The sequence below is a fragment of the Kwoniella newhampshirensis genome, chromosome 9 (assembly GCF_039105145.1).
Source record: "Kwoniella newhampshirensis strain CBS 13917 chromosome 9, whole genome shotgun sequence".
Lineage (NCBI taxonomy): Eukaryota > Fungi > Basidiomycota > Tremellomycetes > Tremellales > Cryptococcaceae > Kwoniella > Kwoniella newhampshirensis.
Window position 1 is genome coordinate 628010 of NC_089963.1, and position 20721 is coordinate 648730.

General features: G+C 51.5%; 7 protein-coding genes across 7 annotated transcripts; 4 read left to right on the forward strand and 3 right to left on the reverse strand.

Annotated features, from left to right (window-relative positions):
• Positions 1-385: 385 nt before the first annotated feature.
• Positions 386-2887, forward strand: IAR55_004929 (uncharacterized protein; the record flags this gene model as incomplete). The annotated part of the gene is made up of 1 exon (XM_066948023.1): positions 386-2887. The coding sequence occupies one exon, from the start codon at positions 386-388 to the stop codon at positions 2885-2887; it is 2502 nt and encodes an 833-aa protein (XP_066801482.1).
• Positions 2888-3306: 419 nt separating this feature from the next.
• On the reverse strand, positions 3307-4466 carry IAR55_004930 (uncharacterized protein; the record flags this gene model as incomplete). The annotated part of the gene is made up of 4 exons (XM_066948024.1): positions 3307-3372; positions 3465-3762; positions 3840-4159; positions 4251-4466. The coding sequence occupies 4 exons, from the start codon at positions 4464-4466 to the stop codon at positions 3307-3309; spliced, it is 900 nt and encodes a 299-aa protein (XP_066801483.1).
• A 641-nt stretch (positions 4467-5107) lies between these two features.
• Positions 5108-7090, reverse strand: IAR55_004931 (uncharacterized protein; the record flags this gene model as incomplete). Its single annotated transcript, XM_066948025.1, has 6 exons — positions 5108-5394; positions 5457-6079; positions 6140-6249; positions 6309-6458; positions 6524-6807; positions 6865-7090. The coding sequence occupies 6 exons, from the start codon at positions 7088-7090 to the stop codon at positions 5108-5110; spliced, it is 1680 nt and encodes a 559-aa protein (XP_066801484.1).
• An 856-nt stretch (positions 7091-7946) lies between these two features.
• On the forward strand, positions 7947-10833 carry IAR55_004932 (uncharacterized protein; the record flags this gene model as incomplete). The annotated part of the gene is made up of 4 exons (XM_066948026.1): positions 7947-8147; positions 8207-8507; positions 8582-8897; positions 8964-10833. The coding sequence occupies 4 exons, from the start codon at positions 7947-7949 to the stop codon at positions 10831-10833; spliced, it is 2688 nt and encodes an 895-aa protein (XP_066801485.1).
• Positions 10834-12055: 1222 nt separating this feature from the next.
• IAR55_004933 (uncharacterized protein) lies at positions 12056-14837 on the forward strand (the record flags this gene model as incomplete). Its single annotated transcript, XM_066948027.1, has 14 exons — positions 12056-12265; positions 12369-12437; positions 12525-12633; positions 12698-12871; positions 12932-12947; positions 13014-13092; positions 13168-13595; positions 13669-13730; positions 13848-14018; positions 14092-14156; positions 14242-14260; positions 14327-14356; positions 14418-14496; positions 14597-14837. 14 exons carry the CDS (start codon positions 12056-12058, stop codon positions 14835-14837), a joined length of 1752 nt encoding a protein of 583 aa, XP_066801486.1.
• A 294-nt stretch (positions 14838-15131) lies between these two features.
• On the reverse strand, positions 15132-19481 carry IAR55_004934 (uncharacterized protein; the record flags this gene model as incomplete). Its single annotated transcript, XM_066948028.1, has 6 exons — positions 15132-15189; positions 15273-15499; positions 15572-16605; positions 16662-16881; positions 16932-19283; positions 19359-19481. The coding sequence occupies 6 exons, from the start codon at positions 19479-19481 to the stop codon at positions 15132-15134; spliced, it is 4014 nt and encodes a 1337-aa protein (XP_066801487.1).
• A 400-nt stretch (positions 19482-19881) lies between these two features.
• IAR55_004935 (uncharacterized protein) lies at positions 19882-20503 on the forward strand (the record flags this gene model as incomplete). The annotated part of the gene is made up of 4 exons (XM_066948029.1): positions 19882-19889; positions 19953-20002; positions 20057-20305; positions 20370-20503. 4 exons carry the CDS (start codon positions 19882-19884, stop codon positions 20501-20503), a joined length of 441 nt encoding a protein of 146 aa, XP_066801488.1.
• Between the last annotated feature and the right edge of the window lie 218 nt (positions 20504-20721).

The following is a 20721-nucleotide window of genomic DNA, read 5'->3' on the forward strand; positions in this document are numbered from 1 at the left end:
GATCACGTAGTACAACGAACGATGTAGCCTATACCGTGGTCTGGGAAGCAAGTCGTGAAGGGTCACGAAGGTAGCAGTCACGCGAGAGTGGCAAACACTGATGGCTTCCAGATCCCCCGACGTACAGTGCACTTGTACCGCGGAACAGCAGACATCCTTTGAGATGACCAAAGGTTTGTTAGCTTTCGAACGAGCGTCAAAGGAACATCTCCCGGGTGATCGTAAACCCTCTTACCCTCCATTGTATGCTCAAGCGAGATGCGCTCTCCATTGAGACTTGACGCCCACATATAATGCTCGCTCTTTATTCTGATGGGTAGATCGGCTCTTCGCAGTGCGCTACCAGACTGTCTACACCGTCGGCTGAGAAATAGCATGATCCAATATGTCGATTGTAAGAACGAGGACTGTCCACAATCCCAGATCTGTTCAGGCGATCGTTCTCGTCGTTGTCATCATAATATTGGCATATGCTCTCCTGTCAGGTGGCAGGAAAGGCAAGCGGTCAAGGACGACTTATAGACGCGATACGTCACCTGAAAAGGGATCGAGTCTGAGAGTCGAAGACGGCAGTCATAGTGCTAGACATGGTGGTGGTGCCGAAAGGGGGAATCGTAGAAGCAGCAGAGGGAGGGAGAGAGAAGTTGAGGCTGAGAGTGGGGACCGCGGACATGGGGAACCGTTTAGAAGCAGGGACAAAGACGGAAGCAGAAGTAGAGATGGGAAAAGTAGGGGAGAGAGGGAGAGGGAGAAAGATCGAAAGAACAAGGAGGGAGAGAAAAAGAAGAAGCGAGAGAAGAAGAAGAAGGCAGAACCTATTGCTTGGCTTCAACCGCCGGTCCCGCCCCCACTTTCCCCTATTCCGGATCATCGAACGGCAAGACCTGTGGCCAGTGCATTAAGAAAACGAGATCAGGTCACCGATCAACTTCCGGCCTCGCCGAGGAAAGATTTGAAATACGTCGATGAGGTTGGAAGAACCGGGTCACCGGTGACGAAACAGATGCAGAAATGGGGTGATTTTGTCGGGCTACGAGACGACAGTGATAAGCCGTATCAAAATCGACCTCCAAAACCGCCGAAGCAATGGTGGGAGGGGAGCAAGACGATCAAGGGCGATCGAAAGAATTGGTCAGCGTCGGCCCTCCGGTCCAAAAATGTTTTGAAGGACTCTCTTCTGGAGAAGATGGAGGAGGCTGAACAGATTGGTAGGGCTCAGAGAGGAGATGAGCTTTGGGAAGAGGCGCTGCGAGACGAATGGGATGAAGATCTCGGGCCAGTACCTGCTATCGCGAAGAGGATGGCCTTGGAATTCGGCTGGAGATTCAAACAGGAGGACGTACATCATCTTGCTGCAGCTTTGGCAGCGAGGAAAAAGGCCGCCAAGAAACTTGATGGTAAACGACCCAGCATCACAGAATTCATCAACAAAATAGCCCTGAATGTTCCGCAAGACAAGGTCCCTTACAAGCTCGCCCTTGGGTGGTTTTGCGATACCTACAGATGTCAGGTCCCGACCAAACGAATGGGAATAACAGACGAACCGATACCGACCACCACGGACCCCAAGACAGCAGCCATCTCCCAGATGTTAGCGTGGATGGAGTATTTCGGATCGTTGATGATGGCTCAAAGGATCTTCGTGGGAGTGGATCTCGCGGGTCTTACGATGCGTGTGCTCGCCTCGAAAGAAGGCGAGACATTCCGATTAGATCTCACCGTCTTCCTTCCTGGTGGACCCCAGAACAGATATAAACAACCGGAGCATGATTGGACCATGAGAGTACAGGAATCACAATCTGCCTTGAGAGCATTCTGGAAGGAATTGACCGGACAACTGTACCCTACGCCTAATAACATGATTGATGGGGAGCAGTTCACGAGACGTCGTCTGATCTTCAGACCCGGTTGGACAGTTTTAGGAATCAATCAAGAAACCCTCCGAGACAACCCGGGGATGAGTATCGCTCGTAAAGTCTTCGTCAGGAGACGACCTAGACAGCTGGAGATCCCGGCAAACATTCGAGACCAGATCCCCAGTACGTGGCAGAACATTCATCTGCGACATGCCTTGCAGAGACTGTGCCCGGCCGAAGTCACCTTCCAACCACTCAGACAATATCATTGGGATGAACATTCGATGACGCCGGACAGTTCCGCTTTCACTGCGATGAACTTCATGTTGGCGCTTCAGTTCATCGGGGAGAAATTGCAATTCGGGGAAGGAAAAGATAATATAGCGATTCACAAGACGAGCGATTTCATCAGGTATCTTGATCTGGGAGGATATAATCCAACCTTCCAAACCGACCCTCCGGTATTCATCAGCCTGAAAGATTATCCCGCCATAGAAGTCTTGGTCATGACGTATATTCCTTTGGGTGAAAGACATTCGACCGCAGAAATAATCTTGAAGAAATCATACGGATTGCTCGATAGACTGGATGAACAACGACCAAAGACGGATAGTCGAATTCTTGTCCCTCCGCCTCCTCCGATCAAGGTGTTCGTCTCCGTCGCAGATCAAAGGGGCGCGATGAAACTCATCAGAGATCTGGATTCGAAATTGGCCGAGGAGGGAGGACCACACATGAGCAGTGGGAATCCGAAATTGGCGAGCGAGACAATTCGAGCTTTGGCATCGCGCGCTCTCACCCATTTGTATCTAGTCGATGAGAGTGAGGCAGACGGCAGCAGAGAGGGATCAAGTGCGAGGGGCGTTCCACTCAGGTACGATCCAAGTGGTGCTGAGAGGTTGCTGGGTATAGATCACGCACGATCAACCACACCTCCCCCAGCTTCATCCCCAACACCTTCTCCGCCTCCGCCACCGCTACCACCACGGCCCCGCCCAGCTACTCCGCCTCCGCGACCGCCTTCAGCATAGACAGAAGTGAAGTGGACATACCATCGACAACGGACCTTGGCTTCGAACCACTCCAGCCCGGACTGGACTCTGCCAGCCTGTCGTCATCCATCTTTTCTCACATGTCCAAACACCAAACGACCCCGTGTATATACATACCTCTATGTCTCTGCCACATCTTCATGACAGATTGAAGAACCAGTCCCTGAGGGCGAAGCACCCTCGTAGTAGCCAAAGTCGAAACCTCTTCCTTTCTGAACCATACCTGTAGCCACATGTGTCATTCCGCAAGTGTCCTCGTCCTCCCGAAATAATACAATTACTCAGAGCGAGGTAAATCTCACCAATTAGGGCTGCAAGATAGATGGATGGTCAGCATTCGCCGCAAGTCAGGATTATTTGTTATCTTAGTCGCTTATGATCTCGAAACGGAGGTGGACTCACTTCTGCAAGATACCCCTCTGGATAGAATGCACTCTCTCTTCCCTTGTCATGTCCACCAGAGCCTGCCAGAGCATCAGCAAATGCTTCGGAACATACATAAATGTCCAGGACACCGAAATTGATATGCACTGTTCCTGCCACCAGTGAAACTCACATGTGACATCGTCCTACTCATCATTGGCCAAGTCCCAGCACCTCCCAAAGCTGCAGGAAGACCTGGCGCATCGAACGGTCTTCTCACTCCCATCTCTTCGAGAGTTGGGAGAAGCATGAATGACATCGGCTCTCCAGCAGCTTCTGCTTGTGACTGCAATTGTGTAGCGGGTTTGGGTGTGGCGTTTTCTGAGGGTTTGCGAGTCGGTCTGAACGCTTCGTCCGGGGAGAGTTGCGGTAAGAGGTTTTGAGGATGTCGAAGTTTCCAAAGGATCTGCTTCTCCTTGGCCCTGACATTTCTGATATCAGTGGGCTACCCACCGCAGTAGATCGGTAATGTACGGATTATTGCGATAGCAATGTTATATGGACTTACTTTCTCGCCCTCTCCTCTTCTTTCCTCTTCTTCCTCTCCTCCTTCTCCTTGATCTTCATACTCTTCTCGAGCAACTTCATCTGCTCCTTGTTCATCTTCTCCCACATCTTGGCCTCTTTTTCCTGCTCCCTCAACAGTTTTCTCCGAGTAGAGCCATCGAGATACTGGAAATTACTCGGCAGGGGCTTGACGCGGTGTGGAACGAGCGGGGGGAGAGGCAGTGGTGTGGTCGGGTCGTCTATCGCTGGATCGGAGAGCTGAGGAATCGGTTTACCGTATATTGGGGTAGTTTGCCTGGGCGGTCTGTACCGTTGTGGTGGCTGCGTGAGAAACAGGTTCATAAGTGTGGATGATTGAAGACCAGACAATCAGCCTTTGTTGTGGCGTTAGAGACCGAAGTATGCGACTCACGCTGTATCGACGTCTATCCACATATCCATAACTATCATCCCATTCGACACTCGGACCGCCACCCGTCACCTTGTCCCAGAACCCCCTCTTGGGCCGATCATAACCCCATCCCCAAACTTGAGGATACATCCCCTGTTCTGTCGAATCCTGTGCTTTATATGCTGATTCTCGAGGAGGAGAGAAAAATAGCCCTTGAGCGGTAGAGTGAGCGCTCATGTTATACAGATGTGAAATTCAGAAAGGATAGGTATAGCCTGGTGTGGTGGACGAGGAAGGGGAACGTGGACTTGTGACGAGATGATGGAGCAGCGGTATGCAGATCGGCACTTCGCCAGTTTCAGCGCACCATTGTCGCTTCGGATTTAGAAGAAGATCTGCATCGTGTATGTTATATCGTCTCTCGTGTTCGGAGTCAAAGAGGAAAGAACAACAAGCTAAACGACAAGACCCCTGTTTCATCTCGTCCTACGCCGTCATGGCCGGTCAACGACTTACAGCACGGAGGCAGTCGACCCTGCATCAAGGCATCGTACACGATCGACCAACACAAGGTGATTCGCAGCTACGATAGTGGTAACTCTTCCTGGGCTTATGCGGAGCTAGCCCTACGAGGAGGAGGTGGGTTCGACTCCCAAACGCAGCATATGATTCCTTTTTTCGCCTTACCCTGCTTTCACCACCACCTTCACTGAATGAAAGCCTTGGCCCCAGGCTTTGTTCTGTATGCCAAACAGAGAATGCATGTCGTTACACGTGACGGTCGAAGTATGCACATGAAAACCATATATGAAAGCAGAAAACCAGAACTCCCTCCTCATCCTCAATGTCGCATCAGATTCACGCTGAAACCGACCTTACTAATTACCGGTCTTGAGAGATGGAGGCAACGAACTAGCGGGATTGGCTGACTTGTCACCACCCCTCTCTGCCCTCTCAGCGTTCCTGTTCCCGCCCCGTCCACCCCTGTTGCCACCTCGACCTCCTCTGCCGCCTCGACCTCCTCTTCCACCTCGACCTCTTCCACCACCCCGACCACCACCACCGTGACCTCGTGACTTCTTTTCATCGGCCTCGTTCAGCTTATCCGCAGCCAGCTTGCCTTGGAAGTTCGCTCGAGTGTGCCAGAAGTTGCGTTGTTCTTGCTCTGCAATGAGCCGTCCATTAGCTCATGTTCAGACTGCGTAGATGAAACGCGGCAAAACTCACCATCCATACGAGCCCACTCGACCTCTGCTCCACCGAATTGCATCTTCGCAGCCCTGAATTTCTCCAAGTCCTCATCTGTGAATGCGGAAGAATCTGACTTGGCGATGGTACCGAAGGCGGCGCCAGGGGGATAGGCGAGGAAAGGAGCGCTTCCTAAGACCTCGCCGACCTGTGCCTTCAGGTCCTTCCAATCCGGATTCTCACCGTGGTTGATAAATTTGATCGCCGATTCATTCTCGAAGACAAGTTTAGAGGGGTCGACGATTTTGCCGGTGTGTCGGTCGCATTCGAGGTTGACACCCTTGTACTCGATGATGAGAGGTTCAGGTTCTTGAGTTCGAGAACCCTTGCCTTTTCGCTCCTCATCATCGTCTTCTCTACCTCGCTTCTTATCGTTCGAGTATTTTCCGCTCGCTCCGTTAACTTCAGGTCTGCTTCCGACAATGGCCACCTCATCCGGAATTTTCGCCAAAGCAGGCAACTGTCCCTTCTTCGCCTTCTCCATCTCCCTGAAGGCATTGAATTTCTTCGCCGTCGCACCCTCTGTCTTGGATTGACGTCCCTTGTGAATCTCGCCTTCAGGAATTCCCTTCTCCTTAGCTTTCATCTTGACATAAGCATCTCTATGAATCACTTAATTAGTACAGCTCTGGCAACACGAGCCATCGGTATTTTGAACTCACTTGGACATCTTGACCATCTCTGGTCCGTCAGGGGAAAATTGAGGAACGGTCTCCTGCTCGAGGAATTTATTCAAATCGGCCTCGTAGGCGAATTCAACAAAGACGGATCCCTATCGAGTCACATGTCAGCATGAATTCGCCCACCACGACCCCCTAGGCAGGAACTGACCTTGAACTTCCCCTTCCCCTTCCCAGCGGGACCCTTGCCCTCAAGATCCCCTCGCCTGAGTCGAACAGCATTGATCTTGCCGAACTGATCAAAGTACTCTTCGATTTTCAGTTGTGTGTTCAGTTCTGACTCCTCCTCTCCGAATCCTTTCTGCAGATCCAATATATCTATCAGCTTTATGATGCTTACAAGAGCTATTGGTCCAGATCACTCACGACATAAGCAGACCTAGACCAAGCAGTCGCGTTAGGTTCCAAAGGTCTTTGTCTCCTAACGTTCTCTCCATCCTTGCTAACAGCGACCATGGGGTCATTTCCCTCCTCCTGGATAGCCTTCTGCAAGGCGTAGGTGACAAAGGGAACACCGAAGGGTTGGAATTCTCTCATTCGCTTGAAGGTAAGGATGGTTTTGATTGGGACCCAGCCTTCGGCGTTGCAACATGTGAGGGAGAAGAAGTATTTGTCGACTGGGAGGTTCGAGTCGGAGAAGTAAAAGTAGACTGGAGTGGCCAAAGGCATCAGCATCGAGCTGCCGAAGCTATGGAGGAATGACATACCTTGCTTAGCTGACTTTGCTAAGAGCTCTTCGACTTCCTTGTCGTCTTTGCCCTCCAGCTTGGGCGCAGGACCAAGCTCGAAAGAAGTAGCAGCAGTCTCGGAGTCTGACGACTCAGAGGAAGTGGCGACAGGCTTTGAGTCAGAAGATCCAGCAGCCGGCGTAGGATCGACCTCCATAGGGGTAGCCTCGACTTCAGGTTTGACTTCGGATTTGACTTCGGACATGTTGGTTATAGGCTGGGGATAATAAGCGACAATGGGGCGAAAGCACTGCGGGTGATTGCAGGGGTGTCTGTGAAGGAATGCACGTGAGTCTATGACTGTTCTTGTGCTTTTGATGCTTGCGATCGACTCGAGCTGTGAGAGAGATGCGAGTTGATATGAAGACCGTTCACAGCAGCGTACAATTCAAAATACACAATTACAAGTGGACTGGAACTTTTGCAGGAGACACTCCACTTTGAAATCTTATCTCCGTCGGGATTATAGCAGTGTGGCATCTCTGGTCGATCACGGGTGGCAAAAGATAGATAACCTAGATCAAACCGAGTAACTCATTTAAGGTAATCGTGAAAAGGGTGGATCAAGTCCAAATCCTCTTCCACCGTTCAAGCCATCTCTGATCATCCCATCACCCTGAGAATCTCATGTACCAAAATCGTAGCATCGACATGACATGGTTCATCAGTTGAGATGGCGAGTCGAATGGCCCACTGATGATGCTCTCGCGGTTCTGGGAGGGAATCAAGTCACAAGCACAGCTGTTCAATGCACAGGCTACGGGGCGAGTCGGAAAGCGACTCGTGGCGAGAGAGTGTACTGGCAGGCATCGGTAGGATCGTGACAATTTCTCACTACTCTCATCTCGACGTTGATCTTACTCACCATCATAACGTATTCTCTCACTCTCATCTCTCTCACTCCCATCCTCATTCAGTATCCTCTTTACTCACCGTAGATATCGCTGCAGGCCAGCTAATCCTCACCCCTCCTCAAGCTAACAACCTCTCGACGAGGTCATTTACCAAAACACACACTCTCTAATCTCACTCGCCTACAAGCACCAAAGTCAAGCGGCACGATGACCTCGAAGAGGTCCAATACCGCCGCCGTCGCCACCGTCGCTGGCTTGGCAGCCCTGCCCTCGGCCTTGGCTGTGACTCCCGCTGCGCGATGGGGTCATCAAGCTGTCTATGTCAAGTCAAAGCAGGCAATGTATGTCGTTGGAGGAGAGGTGATCTCGTCTCATACCGAAATCACCAATGAAGTCTTGGTCTTGCCCGTGAGTGAGCAGGGGCAGATACAAGCAAGGAACTCGTGCTGATGTCTCGTGATCTCCAGCTCAACACAAGCAACCCTTCCTTCAGCACAGGCTCCTCGACCGGACTTCCTCCCCACGCTTTCGGATCCATGGTGGTCACCCCGAAATCCGACTCACTCATCGTGATGGGAGGAATGACATCATCATGTGGGACAGATGGAACCACCCACACTCTTGACTTGACGTCTGGGGATGGATGGATCACCAGCAGCCCTAATAATTTTGTGAGGCGAAGAGGCACAGGGATGGCTTGGGTCGATAACAACTCGACCAATGGGGAAGTCATGGTGGTAGGAGGAATTGCGGACACATACGCTTGTGGTGAGTGCTAAAGCGAACCTCCGAGGATTGGATAGTCGCCTTTGCGATACGACACTGACAACCCACCCTTTTAGCCACCTCAACCTACTCCTACCCCGCCTCCGATATCCTTTCTTTACCGATCTCTCCGTCTGCTCTAGTCTCTTCCAGAAACCTTCCCGCTTCTCTGACCGGATCGACTCAGGCAGTGTCCGATTTCAGCTTGGCGGTCGATGCCACTGGAAAGATTTATCTTGCAGGTGGACAGTCATCATCTGGTGACCTTGTTGGGCTTGAAACTGTTGGAATCTGGGATGGTACAAAAGGTTGGAGTTCGCAGACCACGTCAGGAGATGTGCCGCAGGGCAGGATTGGTGCATCGCTGGTCGCTCATCCTCAACTCGACTTGCTGTAAGTTTCCTGTGGTCCACCTTGTGGCTGCCGTGAAAATGTAGAAACTGATGGATCATCATGCAGGGTCATGCACGGTGGTTCGGTGACTAATAGTAGCGGTGCCGACACTCCTACTGCACTCCTAGCTTTCCTCAACACTACCTCATGGGCATGGAGTACTCCCTCCAACCTGCAGCCCCCAGCTTCATCGGCGGCATCGTACCACACATCAGTTATGACCGACCAAGGTGTAATGATCACGGCTTTCGGTCTTTCCACGTCCGGCAGTCCTCGATCGGATGTGTACTATCTTGACATGCGTGACCCTACCGGATCATCTTGGTCTTGGAAGTCGAGCTGGAACAGCAACATGCTGGCTGCCTACACGCCTACCAATTCCGGTTCTAACAGTGGTGTGAACAAGAACAACAACAATATCAGCACGGGTACCACCGCTACCGCTGCGGACAACATGTCGGGTTCACCAGGTCACCCGACTAAACACATCATCAGTATCGTCATTCCTGTGATCGTGGTGCTTATCCTTCTAACACCCATCGTGGTGTATTTGATTCGTCGCCGGGTCCGACTTATCAAGAAGCGTCGTATGGCTCGACACTTCTCCTTCTCCTCTCAAGAGGACGAAGGTGGATTCTCCAGTCCGCTGCACCAGTACTTCAACAAACGTCGCACCAAGACTCAATTCCCCTTCGGCCGAGATGCGAACGAGAAGGATGGGAACTTGGTCTCAGACTTCACTGGCGGATTGGCGAGGATAGTCAGCCGATTGAGCAGTAGGTCGAACTCGGATGAGGGACACGGTAATCCCACAGCCGAAAGAGAGATGGTTCAAGTCGCAAGACAACCGATCAGGCTGGATGGACCGGCGAAACAACCCCAGAATTGGGAGGAGATCGACTTTGGCCTCGGTAAACTCGACGAGTCAAGGCATTCTGATCCCTCGCATGGGCAACATGCTCAAGACATTTCTGCGGTTTCGCCCGAACACAGCAACCAAGAAGAAGCCGATGCATCTGCTTACGGTGGTGTGTCCTTCCCGGTCCCTTCCGCTGCTCGTGGTAGTCAAGGTTACGAGCCTCGAGCACTTTTCAACGCCGAGGATGCTATTATGGCTGCTCCACCTCTTGTGACCCTGAATGATTCGGCCCTCGACACTGGCTCCCCTTTGCATGACGGGCAGGAACCCCTTCTTCCTTCGGTTGTGATCATGCCTCCTACTGCACCTACCACTCCTGCTGTCAACTCGCTAAGCACTGCATATCCCGCCATGGAGCCCACTCCAGCTGCTGCAGCGCAACACGAGGGCCTTGACTGGAATCAGCTGCAGCAAGAATTGGACAACAAGCCTGCTTTCCGATCTATCTCACCGCACGCTCAACTCCGTTCTCACGCACATACTTTTGCGCCCACTTCGCCCTTCGACATTCGAAGGACTGAATCCCCCCGACCCATCACGCCCACTACGCCTCCTTCGATCCCTCCCCTCGAGTTCCAGCAGCGTGGTTCTTCACCTTCCGGAACTGTCACTTTAGTGAATCCTAGGACTGGTCGACGAAGCACTGAATATCTCCCCTTCTCCAGCCCCAGTGTGGGACTCGGCGCTAGTGGTCTTACTCCTCGAAGCGTCTCGTCCCCCACTGGAGCCAGACAGATTGCAGGCGGTTTGACTAGACGTGGTTCCGCGCCTCTTGGAGGTTCTGCGCAGCCCTCTATTGTCAAATCAGGGTCAGGGGGAGACTCTCCTCTTTCAAGTGGACAAAGCACACCGAAAGCAGCACGACCAATGTCCTTTGATCCCTCCATCAGAAGGGCAAGCGCCGGATCGCTCACGTATCCGGTTGGAACGGGTGGGGAGAGGAGAGGGAGTCAGTTGAGAGTCGTGAACGTTACAGAGTCAGAAGATGACGAGGACCAGTTTGGAAATGCAATCTAAGCGCGCAACCGCTTTGACATATCTTCCAAGCCGTGACTCGGAAAGAAAAGGATGGGGAGGAAGAACGATTTACGGTTCTGATCCGCGAGGAGAGTAGGCACGGCTGGATCGGCCGCTCGAGTGACTAAAGTGAATTAAGGTAAAGTATGATGATCAAGTAGGATAGTATAGTATTGCAAGATGCATGCGATTGGACATTTGATATGTGCCCGGATCCAAAGACTCGTTATTTCGGAAGTCGCCACATGGTGCAATTTACACTGCGACGACATCTCCCCCAGGTGGCATGGACGTCCGGTAGATCAGCAAGGGGGTGTACATCCAAGCACGATGACGGAGAGTGGTCAGAGATCTACTCGAAGGTGAGGATTAGATTGTGACGAGCAGCGCAACGTGTCGTGTGGCCAGGAGGAATGTGATGCGAGTCAAGATGTTAGAGCCATCAAAGAAGCAGAAGCTAACTAAGCGCCGAGGACCTGGCGTCCAGGTAATTATCGGCCAAGTCCACCTTCCTGCCTAAAACTGAACTCGATGATCCGTTTCGATCGGAGTGAGTGACAGTCAGCCAGAAACGGAGAGAGAGCAGAGAGGATCAAGCATGTGGGTCCAAGTGGGGGGAGGAAGGGGAGCATGTGGGGGCAATCATTCCATCCTCTTGCGATAGGGTCTCACTAGTACTTATCGCATATATCGCATCGCCAAGCTGACTGATTACTGTAAGTTGACTTGTAAATGTAGACTGATCGACCGAGGATCATCACGCGCCGTAGATCTAGCGGATCGAATTTTGATAGATCGCATCGTATCACGTCTCACATCTGAACACATCTCGCCTTGACAAGAGTATCCTCGTTTTCATCTGTTATCATCATTGGCATCGCATCGGGCATCGTGCACTGTACATACGAAACGCGACGGACATTCAAAAAGGACGAAGGCAGGTCATTCCACCCTTGTGTATAAAAGTCGGACTCGGAAAGGATCCTGGGGAAGAGACGAAGGAGAACTACAAGGGCATATCGCAGACGATCGGCTCGTCAGTCAGTCAGTCAGTCCACAGGAATAGTAAGAGTAGGACGGAGCATCCGCCTTGACTAAATCCGGTCTCAGTCATCAAGACGGACATTCACCTAGGATTTCTGCATCGAATCTCAGCAATAAGTTTGGACGAGACCGTACCCCCTAGCATAGATATCGATATTTGGGAGATTGTCCATAATCGATGCAAGCTGCCGCAGGGGCAGTCGAGATACACGCTTCGGCCCTCGAACAAGAAGCAGAGGGTCCAACAGCAGGCGCAGGCTCGGAAGAAGAACGACGGGAGTCCGTTTCCAATGTTGATAGAACGAACGTTGAGAGAGGGGCAGTCTCAGATCGACCCAAATTACATACGAAGTCAAGCCGGAAGGACAAACCGCCATGGGGAAGCAAGGTTAGTCTCAGCTCGGAGACTTTGCTTTCTTCAGACCATGGAAGACGTTGCGGTGGATGGTCTGCGGAGAAGGTATCGCTGACATGCCCACTTTATGGCGCAGTGGCGGAGCTCTAGTTGGTTCATCACCAGTGTTGTGACTCTGGGAGCTACAACGGATGTTCTGACCTATGTGAGCGTCGTCTTCTTGCATATATAGACGTATGATCGCATCAACAGCTCAATTGCTGACTGCCGATCCTATCCGATGACCTCGCAGACCATCGTGGTCCCTGTCTTACCGTACCGATTACAAGCTCTGAACTACACCAATGTCTCCGCTTTGACGTCCTGGTTACTCTTCGCCTACTCCTGTGGGATTCTGTTCTGTACGTCCTTTCTCTCCACATCCTATCTGTGTCACCAGGATTAACAGATGTGTCTCGTGAACAGGCACTCTTCCTGTAGCTTGGTTCTTCCACAAATATCCTTACCGACGCGATCCCCTCATCGCAGCCATCTTGGTCTTGGAAGGAGCACTTGTCCTGTTCATGCTGGCAAAGCCGTACTGGGTCATGGTCCTCGCTCGTTTCTTGCAAGGCGCAGCGAGTACTATCGTCTGGTCTGGTAAGTTTATCTCATCTACGAACATGAGTTGCGCCGTATGATAGCTGATGCGTGATACAGTCGGGTTCGCTTTGATGTGAGTGTTTTTGATCGCCAAGTATATTGCATGACCATTGACAAGAGCGTATAAATCAATAATCAGATGTGAGAACGTGCCGGAGAAGAACGTGGGCAGACAGATAGGCTTTGCATACTCTGGAGTTTCCATTGGTACGACTATTGTGAGTGCATCTTGTGGCATGACTTTTGCCTGACTGGAGTCTGCTAACCTTACCATCGTTTTTCCCGATGACCAGGCGCCACCTATTGGCGGAGCACTGTATTCTAGTCTTGGCTGGAAATCACCCTTCATCTTCTGTATCATTGTCTGTGCCGTCGATCTCATCTTACGACTCTTCGTCTTGGAGCAGAAAGAACTTCGACAATGGGAGACAAAACATGCCCAGAAGCTTGCCGTCTCACACGAGCGTATAGAAGACGAGGAGAAACGATCAAGACAGCGAGAGCGAAATCTGCCGGACGATCCTGGCGACGTATCTTCTAGAACAAGAGACGGAAGTTCAGATACCGTTGTGGGATTGGCAGATCCTGCCGAGGAGAAGAAGACCGTAAAGGAGCTGTCACCATGGGGAGTCCTGGTCGCGCTGTTCACTTCGTCTAGAGGGATGACGGCTTTCCTGGTCACTTTGATGTACGGTCTCAATCTCGGGGCTCTGGAGCCTTCGTGAGTCCCACTTGGCGTGAAGCAACAGGGGTGGTATGCTGACATGTGCTTTTCTCATGTGTTCGACGTGCAGCTTGACATTACGAGTACAGAGTGTATGGAAAAAGGACTCCGATTTCGTGGGACTGGTCTACCGTGCGTTCTTCCTTTCGTTCTCACTGCTTCAGCCAATTCACCCAATTCGCTGCTCCGAGTCGAGGCGTTCGCGATGGATTGCAACTAATCCACAGTAAATCTTTCTAAATGACACAGTCGCCGCTGCCATCCCCACCTTCATATCCGGACCTGTTGTCGGCGCCATGGCCGATAAATGGGGAGCCGAATACATCATTCTGCCGACAATAATCATGGGCCTACCATGGCTCCCACTCATGATCCTGCGAAAGAGTCTACCTGGCTTCGTCGTCTTCTTCGCCATTGCAGGTGAGTGACGGTTTCCCTCCACCGTTGTTGCTTGAATGGACTGTTCCACTTATAATCGCTCTCTGACCTGTAGAGTTCTTCTTGAGTTGCGCTATGGGTCCGACGGGTTTGGAGGTGACCATGGTCGCTAGAAACATCGTGAGTCTACCTTCGGTTGTCAGCTCCCTTGATTCGAAGGTGATCGGCTTTGATGAGCTAGCTGACCTATTGCGATGCACCACAGGAGGGTATCAGCGAGATTCGTCAGTGATTCATTCATGCGGGGCCGGGACATGGAGGGGGGTATAAGCTGATCTGTTTCCTTCTAGATCAATTTGCCGCCATGAACATTGCATTTGGTTCGTAAATCCTAACCCAAGCCCAAAACATCCATTCTCGAAGCTGACAGATCACCTATAGCCATCTCAACAGCCCTTGGAACAGTTGTCGGAGGACAGATCTACGATCACCTATCTAACGGATGGGCCGCAGTCATCTGGTGAGCGAACCTATCTCATTCCATCACATACATCGCTTCTCGACCAAAGATGATCGATAGACATCGCCACGGACATCACTTGACTTATGCTGCATCGCAGGTTCTGCTTCGGAGTTTGCGTCTTCGTCATGCCTTTTCCATTCTTTTTCACGGGCAACAAAGCGTTATATCGACGGTTGATGGATAGGGGCAAACCAACGACCATACCTCCATGCGAGGCGGAGAGGGGAGAACAAGGAGATCGGGATCGGGATCTCATCGAGCGCTCTTTGGACACGCTCAGACAGGATCCCGACCAAACGGCGGTGTCGAGAATCGAGAATACGAGATTTGTATCATAGGTGTATGGGACTACTGGCTGTATAGAGGAGGACATCATTCGGATCATATGGGAGATATCGCATCAAGGATGGCATAGCAGGATACTGTAACAATGTACATGAGTTCTGGGTGATCAGCACCTGCGGCTTCATTTGACTTCAACTCGAACCATAGCATCTACATGATGATATGCATTTGTATCGCAATCGCTTTCGGTCGTTTACTATTTTACAGTGTTAGCAATTGTAGCGAAGTTAACCCTTTTTCCCCTCCTTATGCGAACGGCCTTGTACCTCGTCCGAATACTGGATTGCCTAATCATCCGACATGAGTGAGTCCGTATCGGCGAACGGAGCGTACTCATAGTCCATCCTGCAAGATTGCCGGCGACCAAAAGACCAAATTCAGCCTCGTGTACTGAGCGGTATATGTAATCAAGGGAAATCCCAGCTCACGGTCTTCTCATCTGACTAGTCACCCAATCCTCATCTGTGTCTTCTAGACTGTATCCTTGTCCACCTGTGTAACTCAATAACACGGGAAGGAGCACTAAGCCATGTAATGCTCCCGAGAGGATGAGAGAGAGCCACATTCGGAAGTAATACACTTCGAGTAACTTGGATCGAGTGAGGGCCAACACGGAGATACCGATAAGTTTGGTAATTGTGATTCCGGAGAACACCTAAAAGAGGAAAAGAGAGTCAGCTCATACATGCCAACTAATTAGACGCCAAGCAATTGGGCTGAAACTCACTGAAGGCCCAACGTCAACCAACGCAGTCCAAGCTCTCTCATCCATCTCCCTTCTCCCATCTATTTTATCAACCGGCAGTCCGGATCCGGCGCCCATGAACGCTCTCGCAATATGACTACAGAACTCCACCGCTATACCCAAACTGATCACCAAGTTGACCAGACTGATTGCGTTGAGGGATATACCCCAGAACCCCATCAGACCCATCACGTTCGTGACGGCCAGAGCACAAACGAACGTCACCGTTGCTCCTGTCCTCCATGATCCCAGCAATAGGGAGGTGATCGCCAAGATCGCCAGCAACGCCAAAGACAAGACCTCAATCGCGATGGAAGTGATGTGCTCGTATTGATCGAAGAAAACGTAGAACAACGAGTAAGCGAATACCTTGACTCCTGTACGACGAGTGATGTCCGCCGAAATTCGTTGCGCAGCGGTCAGAGCATCGATAAAGTCGGTTTGTGATTTCAAGGGCGTGTGATAGGTTCGGAAATGAGAAGCAATGACAGTAGTGTTATCTGAAGCCAGCTTTACCGCTGAAGAATAGGCAGCTTGACCTCCCAGAGGGCATTCTTCATTCGTAGGCGATACCAACCATTGTTGTAGGTATCTCATAAAGTCACCACCTTCAGGTAGACCCGACATGGTCGAGTCCCACTCTTGACCTTCGAAACATGGTCGACAGAGTCGATCAGAATCTCGAGCTGAACAGAAGACCGTTGGATCGCGTCGTCGGACTCGACAACAACTCTCGAAAGTCGGATTGGTCCACTGCAGGAAATCGTCGATCCAAGCAGCCGGTGGAGAGGCAATGAAGGAGCTGTCCGGTCGTTTGCGTTCAGCTTCCAGCGAGTTTGCGACCGAAAGTTCCTCGCACGTGGTGAAACGTCCGCACAGTTGTTGTTGGCCATGTCGACTTGGGACATCAGCTTTCTGTGCGACGAAGTAGACAGGCGGTCCAACGTCAAGATAAGCGTCCAGAGAGTTGAAGTAAGGTACAAGATAGGATTCAGAAGGAAGAGCGAGGCGTTGATCTAGTGACAGTTGGCCCATTTAGCACTTTGCTTCACAAGAAGTGACCGCTACTTACCAAGTCCAAGGGTGATGTGCTGGATGCCGATCGTTGCCACCAGGAACAGACCCCCAAAGGCAACCAAGACCAGTTGCTTGACCTCATGGCGTAGTAGGAATGGGGCGTAAGCCCTCCTCATGAATTTGGCAACGACACTTTCCCCGGCAGGCACGGTACTGTCGTAGAGTCCGATTGGTGGACGGAGCCTGATGCAAGGGAAGCAGTCGATGCGCATGGACTGTCGATAAAATCAGTCACAGCGGCAATACGGTGTAATGAGGAGCTCACCTCGGCACGCTTCAGATCCAATGTCATTGCGCTGACAAAGACCGTGACTTGCATGACGGCACCAAGGAAGACACTACCCGCCGCGTATATAGCAAAGTTCCGAACCGCAGGCATGGGCACCAGGGCGCCTAGTGCAAATGCCACGACCTCTGTCACGGAGCTGAGCAAGATAGACGGTCCCATCTTAGCAACTGCCCGTGCGACTCTCTCCTCTGGTGGTAGAGATGTGCTGGTGCTTGGTTGTCTACCTTCGCTGTTCACTGATTCATCATCGTCTTCCGGTTGTTGCGCTGGATTCAGGCTGTTTTGGCGGTCGAGCTCATGAACCAGAAGGAAGACGTTATCGACTCCTACAGCTAAGACGAGGAAGGGAATGACTTCGGCGATGATCAGGGTAACCTTGACACCGAGTAGGGAGAACAGTCCAACGGACGATGAGACTGCCACGAGCACGATAGCAATGCCGAATAGGCCCAGGGAGAACTTTGAGTTGACCGAGAGGAGAGTAGGAATGATTGACAAGCTCGGCGAAGTAGACGATTGATCCACGGGATGTGATTTGACGATGTGTAGCAAGACACCTAGTCGAATGATTCCTCGCCATAGACGAGACGCGAAGGCAGAGACTATGCTTGGCGGCAGACCTCCACCTAACGTGAGGGAGACGTACAAAAACATTACGAGATATGAGAGAACGACGATCTTGACGTCGGTGTTCGTGCTCTTATTGAGCTCTTCTTCCAAGCTAATTCCAGTCGAGTAACTGATCTGCACTCCTGGACGATCCAGGCGAGACAGGTATCCGTTCAATGCTCTCTCCCATTCCTCGGCGGGCCGTACTCGATCATCGTTGTAGTTGTTGACAACCCAGGTAATGACTAAAGCTTGCGCGTTCAGCCAATCGCCTTTCGCACCACCCAAGATGAGCTTAGGATCGATAGGTTGACCGAAAGGCGGGAGACATTCGCCTGGGCGTGATGCGCAATCAGTCACCCTGTCTTGCCAATTTTCACCCCAGACCTCCATGTCATCACCTAACCACGCTGAGACAGACTCGACCACGCAGGGTGTTCCTTTACCAGCCGGAGCGAAACAGACATCCGCTAAGGTTATCCCGTTGTCTGATCTGAGCTCGCTGATTTCTGACTCCACTTTGAGCCACCAATCAAGCGTGTCGTAGTTGATCGGGGTCCCGCCAGTTTGCGTGATGAAAACCTGTTCGTTCCGATAGAACGGTCCAAATGTATCGTCGAAGAAGTGTTTTTGCATTGCTGATTCGCTTGAAGGTGCAACCCATAATCTGACAGGATCAGTCTCTACGGCAAAGAACTTCCATCCGATGTTGAGAAGAGCGACGATGACCGCGGTGATCGCGAACACCTCGATAGGTCGTCGAGCGCAGAAAAGACCAAGGCGGTAGAAGAAGCGCCGTAAAGCTGCATTGATCTTGTTTTGCTTCGGTTGTAAATGTTCCATCGGATCCAACAAGCTCGCACCTCGTCCCAGTCTGAAATGGATAGAACCACTAGGACCTGACTCGGCGTCTTCACCTCCACGACCAACGAGTCCGTCCAGACCGTTGGTTTGCCCGTTTACCGTCGTGGGAGAATGAGGTGGATCGAGCAGAGCGACGCGCTCGTACCTTCTTTGTCGATGTCGAAGCGCTTGTTTCCAGGAGTAGAAGACTATACCAAAAAGGATGGCGACAGAGTAGATGATAAGGAGCGAAAAGGTGAGACACGATACTGACCCAACGTGACATTTGTTGGCAGAGGGAGGAGCGACGTAGGGTAATGTAGGACATACAGATGGGCAATCAGCACAAGCGCACCGTGCGTTGATGTCACCGGCATCCGCGCAATTGAGGGGTTGTCGATTGTATGCTGAATCGTCGTTGACGGGGAAATTGATTTGGAATGGTGAACCTAACCCAGGCCTGAGATCTCCCATATACTTGAGGAAAGCACTAGCGTTCGTTGCTCCTCCTCCTATCAGGTCCATCGCGAAACCGTTGGTAGCACCAAATTGAACGTCTTTGCAACTGTCATAGAAGCCCTCTCTGAATGAGGAGCTGACCTCGTATTCCACCTCCTTGACCGCATCCTTCCCTTCCGTGGTCTTCTGAGTCGAAGCAACGTTGAGGAACGTGGATTGATCAGGGGAGCAGGTGAAGTCACAGTAAAATGATCGGAAGTTGTTGATACACGCTGGACACGATGAGATGAGGGGTGCAGCTTGTTGAAGACGATCAGACAGTGTCGATAACTGATCGTATGTACAGCAGACCGAGGAAGGTAAGGTGTAGGAAGGGCCACAGACTGAAGACATGAGGTCCAGCAGTTTCTGATCGGGCTATTGGACGAGAAAGAGAGATAAGGTAATGCCACCTCGTTGCAGCGTCGTCTCCAAGATTCAACAGACACTCACCGCTGTCGCGTCGCCATCATCCGGACAAGGTAATTCTGCACCAAAGATGCTCAACCTCCCACAGCTTCCTCTCATGGCGCAGACTCCTGAGCCTCTACGAGGCGACTGTACGGCAGTAGCCATCTTAGCTACGGGTGCGATGCTCTGCAGTAGTGATCTGGCCAAGATGGGAGATGGAAAGGACGACAGATGATACAGGTTGAGCCAAGGGAGATGGATGATGAACGATGACGGGGGGTGAGCAGGAACAGTCACGTGACCGTCGATGTTTTGCCATTCGGCCGGATCCGGGCTGACTTGGCGGGTCATTGCCGAATCGGCCGGAGGTTTCCACCGGAAAGGGTGGCGAAATGAAAGATGTCAAAAGACGATGAGAAGAGATCGACGACTATCTCTCTTGAGATATTATTCCATACATCTACATTTCTACATTCCACACATAGATACACCTCTCACCCCTCATCGATCATCTCGCACGATCACCCTGTATCTGCATCACTCAACCTTCAAATAGTCGACAGTCATGTTATAGTCAGTATCGCCATGCCTCGCTTTCGGGCGTTTCCATATCGGTCATACTGACGAGATTCACAGCGCACTAGGGTTCATAGTCATCTTGGTGATCATACTGGTGATATGGCTGAGTAAGTGATATATCTCCAACATTGCATCGACGGCACTCTGACATCTTCTTTCAGTTCGAGTCATCGCCGCTCGGGTGAATCGGCAAAAGCAAGCACATCATCCGCGATCTGATCTCGAAGGCGGTACACTGCCCAACACCGTACAACCACATATCACTGAAGTAGCACGGGATGTCACAAGCCGATTGTTTCCACCCAGACCGGATCAACATCCTCACTCGGTTGCGCATCTGCGACATACCAGCGATCAGGCAGCGGTGATGAGATTGACGAGTGCGAGTGAGACGAGTCTGCCAGCATATGGTGAGTCACTCGACCCGACTCGATCATACGTGCCTACTCACTGCCTCGCTTTCCGTTTGCACAGGTGCACCTTCTTTGCCCGTCCCCCCTGCACCGGTATATGATCAAACAGGACGCACACGGCCTCTCGCTTCCTCAGGTGCACCGATGGCTTACGGCGATGCTCCACCGAAATACAGTCCACCGTCCGCCACCTAGACAAATGTCTCAATGATACCTCATTGTAACACGAGCAATGACAGGGGTTGCAATTGTACATACGATGGCTGTAGGCTGATATAGTTTTATGCATCTCGAGTCAACGACTTGGCCATAGTTGTGGGATCCGAATGGCATGGGTCCCGCTTTGCATTGTGCGGGCATGCTGTTCCCGAGCACGTCTCCTATGCAGCTCCTATGATATCCTCTGAAGTGAG